General features: G+C 40.7%; 1 protein-coding gene across 4 annotated transcripts in view; it reads left to right on the top strand.

Moving 5' to 3' along the window:
• ube2h (ubiquitin-conjugating enzyme E2H (UBC8 homolog, yeast)) overlaps window positions 1–12,331 on the top strand; it is a 117,941-nt gene that overhangs the window by 48,426 nt on the left and 57,184 nt on the right. For 2 of the 4 annotated variants that reach the window (XM_087999421.1, XM_087999422.1), the window contains exon 2: window positions 7,547–7,623. The exons of the other annotated variants lie outside the window; for them this stretch is intronic. In XM_087999421.1, the coding sequence (XP_087855547.1) occupies window positions 7,547–7,623 (77 nt within the window). The remainder of the gene's footprint in view (window positions 1–7,546; window positions 7,624–12,331) is intronic. 4 annotated transcript variants of the gene reach the window in all.

Raw genomic sequence — 12,331 nt, 5'->3', positions numbered from 1 at the left:
TTAGAGGTGTGAGGAAAAAAGTTTTCACCTAGAGGGTGGTGAGAATCTGGAACTCACTGCCTGTGAAGATAGTAGAATGAGAAACACTCAACATTTAAGTAGTATTTAGGTTTGCACTTGCATTGCCAAGCATCAAAGACTATGGACCAAATGCTGCAAAGTGGGATTAGAATAGTTGGTGGTTGTTTTTGACAAGTACAGACTTAATGAGCCAAAGAAACTTAAGTCAGAGTTGTAGGTCTGTTTCTAAGATTCGCCCTATAATCTTCAATGCCACTTTCTTGCCTTTTCCCTATAGCCCTTAATTCCCTGATTATTTAACAATCCAGATGCTCCAACCCTCTGTGGTAAAGTATGCCACATATTCCCTTTCCTCGGAGAAGAAATTTCTTCTAATCAATTTTAAATGTCTAATCCTTATTCTGAAATTACGTCCTCTGATTTTACACTTCCCTCAAGGCAAAGCCACCTTTCTGCATCTATCCCATCAAGTCTCCTAAGACTTGTATCTTTCAATAAGGGTGCTTACGATTCTACTAAACTCCAATGATTGTAGGCTAAACCTGTGCATTGTTTGATATTTCTTCTATCAGAAATCCAGATTGCGACTCCATTCTGAGCTGCTTCTGAGCTTAAACAAACTTCGATGTGTGCAAACTAGATTGGATTAAATAATTGAGATGCTGCTTCAGCAGAGCACTTTTTGAATATGTCTTGTATGATTTGTGCTGCAACTTTGTCTTCCTTTAGATGTCCCCTTTGTATTGTACTACATAGTGGTAATTTAATTTTCAAGTTGTGGCAGGTAGGAATTGCAATAGAAAATTTTCATTTTCACTGTGGAGGGGAGTATCTTCTGCTAGTGGGTCCCACATTGAAGAAATTATTTTTCCAGCTGGGAGAATGGAGTGTTAACATTGCATGTGGAGGACAGACGTGAAATACTTCCACTGTTTCATCTGGAGTCTGGACTTTAAACTAGTTTTTCATATAACTATTAATTTTAATGTGAATAATTGTTTCGAGAAGCTTTCCCACCACTGAAGATCAATTGGCTGGTCTGTAATTGGTGAGCTTTTTTTTGAAAAAGGGCTGATATTTGCAATTCCTAGCACCTCCCTGAGGCCAGGGGAGATTTTGATTAATTATTCCCAATACCTGTGCAATTTCTGCTCTGAATTCCTTGAGTATCTTTAGGTCTGTCATGTTTTCCTGGTACCTTGTCATCTTTGTGTACCAACAGTCTATCCAACATATCTTCCCTATTTTCCATATAGTGGTGTCAGTGCTCCCTTCTGTCGCCATGACCTGGGTCCTATGGTAAAGACAGATGCAAAGTTTTAATTTACTACCTTAGCTATGGCCCAAGACCATGTGTAAGCCCCCTTTTTGGTCCCTAACTGTCAATAATACTCAATTGCCAGAGACAGTTTCGGAATGTAAAGCCCTTCATCGTGCACTGTTTTTCTACCCATGCACTAATTTGCTGTATCTTCCTATTTCGGTAGTCATTTGCACCTGCATTAGGAGAGACCTAGAGCTTATTGTGTTTGAAATCTTATTAATTTTCTACCTCGTTCCCTAAATTTTGAGTCAGACCACATCTCCCTCCCTACCTTAGTTATTAGTAACAATGTGTGGAATATGCCTTCTGGCTGTTAACCTTCACCCAGAAGAATATCCTGCAGTTGCTCTGTGACATCCTTTAACCAGCAAGGCACCATAACGTCTGAGAGTCACCTCAACAGTTATAAAAACAACTTGGGTTATTCATTAGTTATGGAAAACTATCAATATTGTGCCTCCTTTTCTCTTTGCTTTATAATCAAACCACTTGTGTCACAAACACTTACATGACTGCACCCTTTGCGGAACTAGTATCCTTGTCAGATTTCAAAATAAAACTGATTTGAGTGTGATCCCAGGGGATTCCTGCTCAACCTGCCTCTTCCTTTTGAACTGCCTGACAGTCACCCTTTCCCTTCTGCATTTGAGCCCTTAAGCTGCAGTGTGATCACCTCTCTGAACATGCTACTCATGTAACAGTCAACATTATGGATATGTCAGTGACTCTGTCCACCACTCAAACTCTGAAACCCAAGCTCACATTTCTGCAATTGGCAGTACTTCCTGCACATGTCATTCTGAACACCACTCGGACCCATGACTTTCCACATATTACAGACCACACATTCCAGTTCAGCTAGCTTTGCACTCAAGTCTTAATTTTACTTCCCTTAAACTTTACTCTGTTTAGATTATTACTTTGGTCCTGCCTTTCCTTACTCCTGATGTTTCAGTTAAATCCAAATATGGCTACTTTTTAAGTAATATGCTTTTCTAATTCAATAACTTAAAGACCACCCCTAATAAATTCTTACCAACCAATGAAATTACTGAAAAAGTACAGGGGGGAAAAAAAGCATTTCCTTCTTACCTTTCAACTCTCCACTCTGTACACTTTCCTACTTGCAGTGAAACGTCAATTTTTCCCTTCTTCACTAAATTCCCACTTCGAACAAAATTACCTGATATGCGCACTCTGCCTCTGCCTGACTCAGAGGTAGCCTTGAATTGGCTGTGCATTTATTCACTCTGTCAGCGATGGGTGTATCTGGGACAGTCCGATTGGGGAGGATGAGATCATGTAGATTTTTCCATCTTGTTGGTTCTCTCACTACCTGCATTCTACCACCCATGGCCTGTGGTGCTGGTGAGCTACTCTTGGTGATGGACATGGAGGTCTCCCATCCAGAGTACATTGTCTTCCCTTGCCACTCTCAGTACTTAAACAAAATGACTTTCAACACAACCACTGATTTATTTCTTATCGGGAGGTTGTTAGGTGTATTCAGTAGATTTCTTCACCTATGTTTGACTTGCTGTCCTAAGGTTTCATGGGGTCCAGAGTTCATGTTGAGAGCTAATTGGACAACTCCTGACTGCATTCCACTATGCTGCCAGCTGTGGTGCGTCTGTTCTGTTCGTGGAACAGAATCTGCCCAAGGATTGTGATTGATATCTGGGATATAGTCTAACTTAATGGCATCATACCTTAAAGATGTCAGGTTGTTCCCTGACTAGTCTGTGTGATGGCTCTTGCACTATAGATAAAGAGGACCTGTGGTTGACTAGGCTGCCACATGCTGTTGTTTCCAGGTGGTCTGGTTTCATTCCTTCCTTTAGAATTTGTGGCTTTTGATACAATAGAGTGGCTTGCTCGGCTGTTTTAAAGAGTAGTTACTTAGCTATGCATCTGAAGTCACTTGTGGACCAGAGGAGGTATGGATGGCAGGCTTCCTGCCCTAAATGACACAAGTGAACTAGATGATTTTTTAAAGTCATTTAACAGTGGTCAATTTATTTAATTCAAATTTTACCATCTGCCAACAGTAAGTTTCCATTGCCTTCAAATGGTTGCTAATTGTCTCACTAGCAGCCTCATTTGGCTTACTGTTGTTGCTGGGCGTGTTACTGTCAACGCACAGAACCTGTCATTTTTTATGGTTTTTTTTGTTTGTTTCCAGTTTATCCCCAAATTAGTTTTCCAATAACTAAAGTTTTCCATCCTTTTTCCACCACTAACCACAAACATAAGATCTCTTCCTTCTACCAACTCAATCCCTCTTTTCAATTCTCTCAACACCACGTCAAACTCTGAGCAACCTTGATGCTTCATGCGATCCCTGATGAGCATCTGACCCCACAGTTGTGCTGTTGCCTAAGATTACCTATTTCCAAATCTAACATTGCCTTACTTGACCTTGCCTCTGCTTATCTGCCATTCATGCTCTAGTTCATATGGTTTTTACCATCAAATTTGATTAGTCCAATGCAAATGCTGTCCAGGGCAGTTTCTAAAATTTACTTGGTTATAAGGGGTGAGATGGTACTGTACTGTTTCAGAGCAAATGCAAAACTAGGTAAGGTTGAATGGTTCAGTTTAACTTTGAACTTGCTGACTGTGCTTGTCCCTGCTGACCTTCATTGACTTCTCATTTTTGTGCTTTATTTTCAAAAACCTTTTAATAAACCCCAACATGCCCCATTTCTCCACTTCTCTTCTCCAGTTCTACGCTGCAGACACCTCCACATTTCAGAGATGGAACTAGGGCGTATTTTCCCTTTTCTATGTCCTTTCCCCTCAGCTGCGTTGTTGGCAGAATCTTCAGTCATCTCACAAAATCGAATCTTTTCAATTTGCTGTTTCTCTACCTGCCTTGTGAAACTGCTTTTTTTTTTTGAAAATTCATACCTCAGGTGCATTCAGAAGACTCCAGATCTTGCATTGTCAGTTTCTCCTGTATTTCCTTTCTCTTCCCACCTTTTTCCTGTTGCATAATTTTCCATTATGTAGGAGCAAATTACTGCATATGCTGGAATCTGTATCTGACAGTCATCTAGACTCCGTGTCAGCTTGTGCTCTCTCCATGGATGCTGTCTGACCTGTGATCTCCAGCATTTGTTAGCAGCATAAATTTCCAAGCCCTCCCCAGCTGCCAGAGGTGTCTCCAGCTGTTGAAAAATGACCTGAAATGCACGGCTAATAAAGACACTGAATGTTGGTAGTAGACTGTGTTGCTAAGTGGTGGAGCAGGTACAGTTTAGCAAGAAGATTGTGTTTTATTGGCTTTATATATAATTTGTTAGGCAAAATTAGTGTTCTCGCAAGGCCAGGATATGTTGCTGGCCCCTAATTACTCTTGAGAAAGTAAAAAGTGAGCTTATTGAACTGCTGCCATCCATGTTGTGTAGGTGCACCTCTAGTCATGATATAGGAGTTTCTAGTTTTTGATCCAGCCCTATTGAAGGAACAGCAATGCACTTCCTAATCAGGATATTGTGTGGCTTGAAGGAGAGCTTGCAAGCCCTGATCCCTTGTGCTTACTGCCATTCTTCCTCTAGATGTTGGAGGTTGAGCATTTGGAAATGCTAAAAGGAAACGAGGCAACCTTCTGTATTTCAGCTTTTATGTGATACATACAGTTGCAACTGTGCACTAATGTAGTGAATGTTTTAATAATGCAGATGAGGTAAGCAGGGAATATTCCATCACACTTTTGATTTTTGCCTTTAGGTGAAGGAAGAGGAGCGGAGGTATTTAGGGTAATTGGTTGAACTCTACTCTTCATTCAGCACAGTTCACTCTGATTTCTGTTGACTTCAATTTTGCTAGGGATCTCTGACCTTAAACTCAACCAATTAGTCAGTTGATGTCAAGGGCAAGCTGCCTCGTGCTGCTGAAATTCACTTGACCAAGTTTGGACCAAACCTGTAAGAAGCTGAATGCCTTTGTGAAAACCCAAACTGACTATCAGTGAGCAGATTGTTACTGAGTCGATACCATTTGAGAGCACAGTTAGGGGACAGATTCCATCACTTTGAGAATAGACTGATGGGGCAGTAATTGACCAAGTTTCATATGTCCATTTAATGGACAGGACATGCATTGACTATTTTTCACCTTGTCAGGCTAGTGCCAGTATAGTAGCTGTACTATAACAGTTCAATTATAGATGTCTAATTCTGACGCGCATCCTCAGGACTTGCTGAACTGTGGTCAGAGTCCATAGCTTTTGCTGTATCCAGTTCTTCCACTAATTTCTTTATCATATGTGGTAATTTGAATCAGCTGAAAATTGGTATCTGCAATCCTAAGGGCATGTGGAGGAGGCTAAGATGGATCATACACAAGATACATCTGTTGAAGATGCAGATGTTTCAGCCTTGTCATCTTCATTGATATACTGGGCTTCGCACATCTTTGAGGATGGGATGTTCAAAGAACTATTTCGTCTGGGTAGATGTATATTGACCACCATTGTTCATGACTGAATGTAGCAGGATTGTAGAACTTGGATCTGATCCATTGATTATGGGATTGTTCAGCTTTGTATATTGCATTAATTATTCAGCATGCATGTAAGTTAGTATTTTAACCTCACCAGATTGGCACCTCCGTGAAGCAGAACCAGAATTGGTCCCTTACTGTTTATTTCTGTATTTATTATTTTTATTATTGTTGTTGTTATGGGCAAATGCATCTATAACAGATAATTTGATGGAAATGTCATGTAGATATTTCATCTCCTGTTGCAAGCCTGGACTGGTATCTACAATTTTCAAAACACAATCAGCTTTTGTTAGTACTGAGTTATTCTCTTTCTAAAGGGCATTCGTGTCACCCACACCAAGCAAGTTCTATGTTCTTATTATCCTTATTGCATCTTAGAATGATCATAGAGAACTGATTCATTAGCTGGGTTAATCAGCACAGGGTTTCTTCACACGTTTGCTCTGATGCCATGAAGACGTTATGATGTACTTAGTCAATGTTAAGGATTCCTAAAGTTACTCCCTCCCACCATTGTATCATTATGCTGCGATTTCTTGAATTTGACTTGCCATTGGGACAGGACATACCAAGGAATCTTATGCAGTTTGGGATACTTAATGTACTGACTCATTTTACAAATGACAATAAATCAAATCATAGAGCTGTACAGCCCATGGAAACAGAGCCTTTGGTCCAACTCATCCATGCTGATCAGATATCCTAAATAAATCTAGTCCCATTTGCCAGCATTTGGCCCATATCTCTCTTAAACCCTTCCTACTCATATACATATCCAGATAGATTGGAATTCTATCAATCTCCTCCACTTCCTCTGACAGCTTATTCCATACACACTCCACCCTCTGCATGAAAATGTTGCCCCTTCGATCCCTTTTAAATCTTTTCCCCCTCATCTTAAACTTATGCCCTCTAGTTTTCGACTCCCCCACCTCAGGAAAAAGACCTTAGCTATTCACTCTATTCATGCCCCTCAAGATTTTATAAACCTCAGCTTCTGATGCTCCAGAGAAAATAGGCCCAACTCTTGAGCCTCTCCCTTTAGCTCAAGCCCTCCAATCCTGGTAACATCCTTGTAAATCTTTTCTGAACCCTTCCAAGTTTCGTAATGTCCTTCCTATAACAGGGAAACAGGAATTGCGCACTGTATTCAAGAAGTGGCCGAACCACTATCCTGTACAGCCTCAACATAATCTCCCAACCCTGATACTCAGTACACCACCGAAAATCGAATCAAAGGTGAGACTGTTGACTCTGTCTATAGCCGCCTGTTGGCTGACTATTTTGCTGGCTAGTTTTCTTATTTGGGAGAAATTACCAGATATTACAGATGACTTTGCATGGCTGACTGGACATGGTATATTTGTTGTGTCTCATGTTGAGGTCAATTCCAGATAGTATGATTTAATTCTTTATTCTTGGTTTGATTTTTAACAAGGCTGTTTGGATATGTTATGCTGGTTTAACAAAGTATTGTTCAGGACAAAACTAATTAATTTTCAACATTGAAGAGCATGTTTTCTTTGCACCTGAGGTGCCCAGTGGTTCTGCAGTATTCGGACTCGAAAATATTTTGCTTGAAACCCCAGGTATTAATCAACTTTCTGGAAAAAAAAAAGTGCGAGTTAATGTAGTCAAGTTCCTGTGAGTTTTCTGTTTTGGTTTTGGCATTTTCCTTGACACTTCTTTCAGTATTGAAAGCAAACATGAAGTAACCATCCTGGGTGGATTGAATGAATTTGTAGTCAAGTTTTATGGACCGCAAGGAAGTAAGTACATTAATATCTTCTCTTTGCTTATTGTAGCTATGTAATGCTATCTGCTGGTTTGTTTTGAAAAGCAAATCAGATAATGTTTAGAGAAGCACAGCAGGTCAGGCAGCATCAGAGGAGCTGCCTGAACTGCTGTGCTTTTCCAGCACCACACTCTGATCTTCAGCATCTGCAATCCTCACTTTCTCAATGTTTAGAGAAACCAGTGCCTTGAATCTTACTGGGTGAAGGGAGAGGCAGAGGAGACAGACTGTCTAATTTCTGAGTGGTATAACAATATGCTGGAGGAAGGAAAGGAGAGTTTTGCTTTGTAGTTTGTGTATTTGTATTCATTGAGGCATTGATTTGTTTTACACAGCAGTGCTCATGAAGTGAGTTGAGAATTTGGCTATTCTCAATCAAAACTTCCAGTTTTAATAAGTTGTGCATTGGAGCATGCTGAGCAAGTTAAGGGCCCATGGTGTTCGAGGGAGGTACTAGCATGGATAGAGGATTAGCTGTCTGGCAGGAGGCAGTGTGTGGAGATAAAAGGGTCGTTCTCAGAATGGAAGCCAATGATTAGTCGTGTTCTACAAGGATTGGTGTTGGGACCACAACTTTTCACTTTATGCATTCTGGTAAGTAAGGTGGAGAGGCAGGGAGGTGGCAGAAAGACTTAAACAGGTTCAGAAAATGGGAAAACACATGGTGGATGAAATATAGTGTGGGAAAGTGAGAGGTTATACATTTTGGCAGGATGAATAGAGGCATGGGCTATTTTCTAAATGATTAGATTAGATTAGATTACCTACAGTGTGGAAACAGGCCCTTTAGCCCGATAAGTCCACACCGACCCTCTGAAGAGTAACCCACCCAGACCCATTTCCCTCTGACTAATGCACCTAACACAATAGGAAATTTGGCATGGCCAATTCACCTAACCCGCACATCTTTAGGTTGTGGGAGGAAACTGGAGCACACGGAGGAAACCCACGCAGATACTGGGAGAATGTGCAAACTCCACACAGACAGTTACCCGAGGCAGGAATTGAACCCACATCCCTGGTGCTGTGAGGCAGCAGTGCTAACCATCTAATCATTTTCGAAATGGGGAGAAAATTCAGAAATCTGAAGTCCAAAGTGACTTGGGAATCCAAGTCCAGGCTTCTCAAGGTGAACATGGAGGTTGAGTCAGTAGTTAGTAGTTAATGGTTTACCTACCAATTTCCTAATCCTGTTAACTATAAAACACAATTTCCACAAAGTTAATAAAGATTAGCCAACATAATAGTGCGAAATTGCACTAGATTTTGAGGCTACTGAACTGAAGAGAAGCAGGATCTGCCAGTGTTACTATTTCTGACTGTTTAACCCTGTGACCATGTTGGATGTTCTCATTTTCTAGATGAGAGTTTGGATGGGAGTCAGCTGTGGTGCAAATCGATACTCACTGGGCTTTTGTAATTGATTCTTGTTTGAGTGAAATAACAGGGTTGCCAGTGAATCCTGCACGAATAGAGTCTACATTGCCTTTTAAGGAAAGTATGACGAGGGAGAATTGTGGTGCTCGCCATTGGAAAACCCATACTTTTTACTAATTGTTTCATGCAAGTAGCATGAAAAATAAACAGGACCTCTTTCTGATCTTGCATGAGATTTGGTGATGGATGTAAAGCTGTGTGAAAATGATCCTGTGGTAATGATTTTACTTTGCATATCACCAAGAAATTGGCTGTCAGAAAGATAAATAATCCCAAGATTTTGGGTTTTATATCCTGTTACAAAGCATTAACATATTAAAAAGAATCAATGTATCTTGATTTAAGGAACAGAACTACAAGTTCACTTTTAAATGAAAATTAAAATGATTAGAATGATTAATAAATAAGTTATCTGCTTGGATTCTTATTTGCTCCAAGAATTCTCTCTCTTCAGTCTTAAAGGATTGTTTTGGACTCTGATACATTGGTCTAAATAAATCAGTGAAATTTGAAAGGTTGTAAAACCCATTTACGTCAGATCAAAAAAGAAACTAACCAAGAGACGATGAATCTGAAGTCTAAAAATTCTGCATGGACTACTATCTCTGGAGGTAAATTTTTAATTTACGTTCTGAAGATGCCTCAATTCCTAGTTCTAATTATTGTACCACAATATTTCCAGGTTTATTTAGTTTGCTTTCTTTTTACCACAAGATTCACTGAACTTTGTAGATTATTCCACATTTGTCAAACTAGGTGATATTCAAGCTTCTGCTTCCTCACAAAATTCAACTTGGTATTTAGCCTGCCCTGCATTCTCTTTGGTGAGGCTTTATCTCTGCTGACAATTACGTAAACTTGCACTGTCACTTAATTTGGCCAATTTGTCAGTCCTTGCACTCAGAGGGTCATACAGTGAGAATATAGTGTGGGAAAGTGAGAGGTTATACATTTTGGCAGGATGAATAGTGGCATGGGCTATTTTCTGAAGAGGCCATTTGATAAGGTGCCTCACAGGCTGCTGACTAAGGTGAGGGCCCATGGTGTTCACTACATGCTACTAGCATGTATTGAAGATTGGCTGTCAGACAGAAGGCGGAGAGTTGGGATAGAAGGTTCTTTTTCAGAATGGCACCTGGTGACAGGGTTCAGTTGGGGCTGCAGCTGTTGACCTTGTATATTAATGATCTGGATGAAGGGACTGGTAACATTTTGGCAAAGTTCGCTGATGATACAAAGTTAGGCCAACAGGCAGGTAGTATTGAGGAAGTGGGGAGGCTGCAGAAAGATTTAGACAGTTTAGGAGTGTGGTCCGGGAAGTGGCTGATGAAATGCGCGTTCTTGCACTTTGGGGGAGAAAACAAAGAGTACAGGCATGGATTATTTTCTAAACTGAGAAAATTCATAAAGCCACAGTGCAAAGGGGTCTGGGAGTGCTCGTCCAGGATTCTCTAAAGGTTGAGTCCTTGGTTAAGAAAGCAAATGTAATGTTGTCCTTTATCTCTAAAGAGTTGGAATATAAAAGCAGCAGTGTGCTTCTGAGACTTTATAAAGCTGTAGTTAGGCCCCATTTAGAATATTCTGCACAATTTTGAGCCCCACATCTCAAGAAGGACATACTGACACTGGAGCATGTCCAGTGGAGATGCAGATGGATGGTCCCTGGAATGGTAGGCCTAATATATGATGAACGGCTGAGGATTTTGGGATTGTATTCATTAGAGTTTAGAAGGTTGAGGGGAGATCTAAGAGAAACTTACAAGATAATGCATGTCTTAGAAAAGATGGATGCTTGAATTTGTTTCCGTTAAGCAGGGAGAGTAGGACCCGTAGGCACAGCCGTGGAATTAGACGGTTTCAATTTAGAATAGAAATGAGCTATTTCTTCAGCCAGAGAGAGGTGGGTCTGTGGAATTCATTGCCATGGAGCACAGTGGAGGACGGGACGTTAAATGTCTTCGAGACAGAGATTGATATATTCTTGATCTCGCAAGGAATTAAAGGCTATGGAGCGAGTGTGGGTAAGTGGAATTGAAATGCCCATCAACCATGATTAAATGGCGGAGTGGACTCAATGGAGCGAATGGCCTTACTTTCACTTCTATGTCTTATGGTTTTTCTTGGTCAAATGGTTTGCACTGACCTCCAAAGAGCATCCCATTCATCTCCCCTAAATCCATGATCCTGAATTAATGATGACTAATCTACCTATATGTCCCTGGATACTGTAGGGCAGTTTTTAAACATGGCCAATCCACCTAGCCTTCATATCTTTGGACTGTGGGAGGAAACCAGAGCACCTAGTGGAAACCCATGTCGACACTGTGATCTGACAGACTCGACACAAAGTTGCCCAAGGTGGAATCAAGTCCAGGTCCCTGGTGCTGTGAGGCAGCAGTGCTAACCATTGTGCTGTCCTCCTTTGGAGTGGGCCCAAATGGCAACTACCTCTTGTATAAATTGAAACCAGAGGTCCTTTCTAAGCTCCACCCATCTTCGTTCTGATGTAGTCTTTCTATTGCTGCCCTGAAACAGACCTTGAGATTCATTATCTCTTGGTTAGTTTTGTTTTGGTCTGATTTGAAGTAAATGGTTTGCAGTTTTTAAGATTTGTAACTCAGGTTGAGGTTCAGGTTGTAAGTTTGGTCGCTGAGCTGGAAGGTTTGTTATCAGATTTTCTGTCACCATGCTTGGTAACATCAGTGAGCCTCTGTTGAAGCCCTAGTGTTCAGTTCCGCTTTCTATTTGTGTGTCTTGGTCTGTTAAGGTGGGTGATATCATTTCCGGTTCTTCTTCTCAGAGGTTGGTAAATGGGTCTATTTGGATTTGCCAACCTCTGAGAAAAAAGAACTGGAAATATCACCCACCTTAATAGACCAAGACACAAGTAGAAAGCGGGACAGAACACCAGCACTTCAACTGAGGCTCACTGTTAGCTAGCATGGTGATGAAACATCTGAGAACAAATTTCCAGCTCAGTGAGCAAACTTAAAATCTGAAGTAAATGGGTTTTACAACCTTGCAAGTTTCACTAATTTTTTTGAAAGTAAATTGGTTAAAAGACAAAAAGATCTCTTCACACTGCTATTACTGCAGGTAATGACAAAGGTGTCACAACTGTAGGTCTTCAGCTAAGCAAGCCCACTTGTTGTTTTATAACTGTCTATATTCTGAATGTTATAGGCTCAACGTTACTTTACTTGCATTTGTCCCTGTTGACTTTGCTTCATTAAACATCCTTTCTT

This window comes from Chiloscyllium plagiosum, unplaced genomic scaffold (genome assembly GCF_037043375.1).
Source record: "Chiloscyllium plagiosum isolate Xiang-an unplaced genomic scaffold, Cpla_swu_hap1 HiC_scaffold_23, whole genome shotgun sequence".
NCBI classification, from domain to species: domain Eukaryota; kingdom Metazoa; phylum Chordata; class Chondrichthyes; order Orectolobiformes; family Hemiscylliidae; genus Chiloscyllium; species Chiloscyllium plagiosum.
This window is presented reverse-complemented; position numbering and strand designations above follow the sequence as displayed.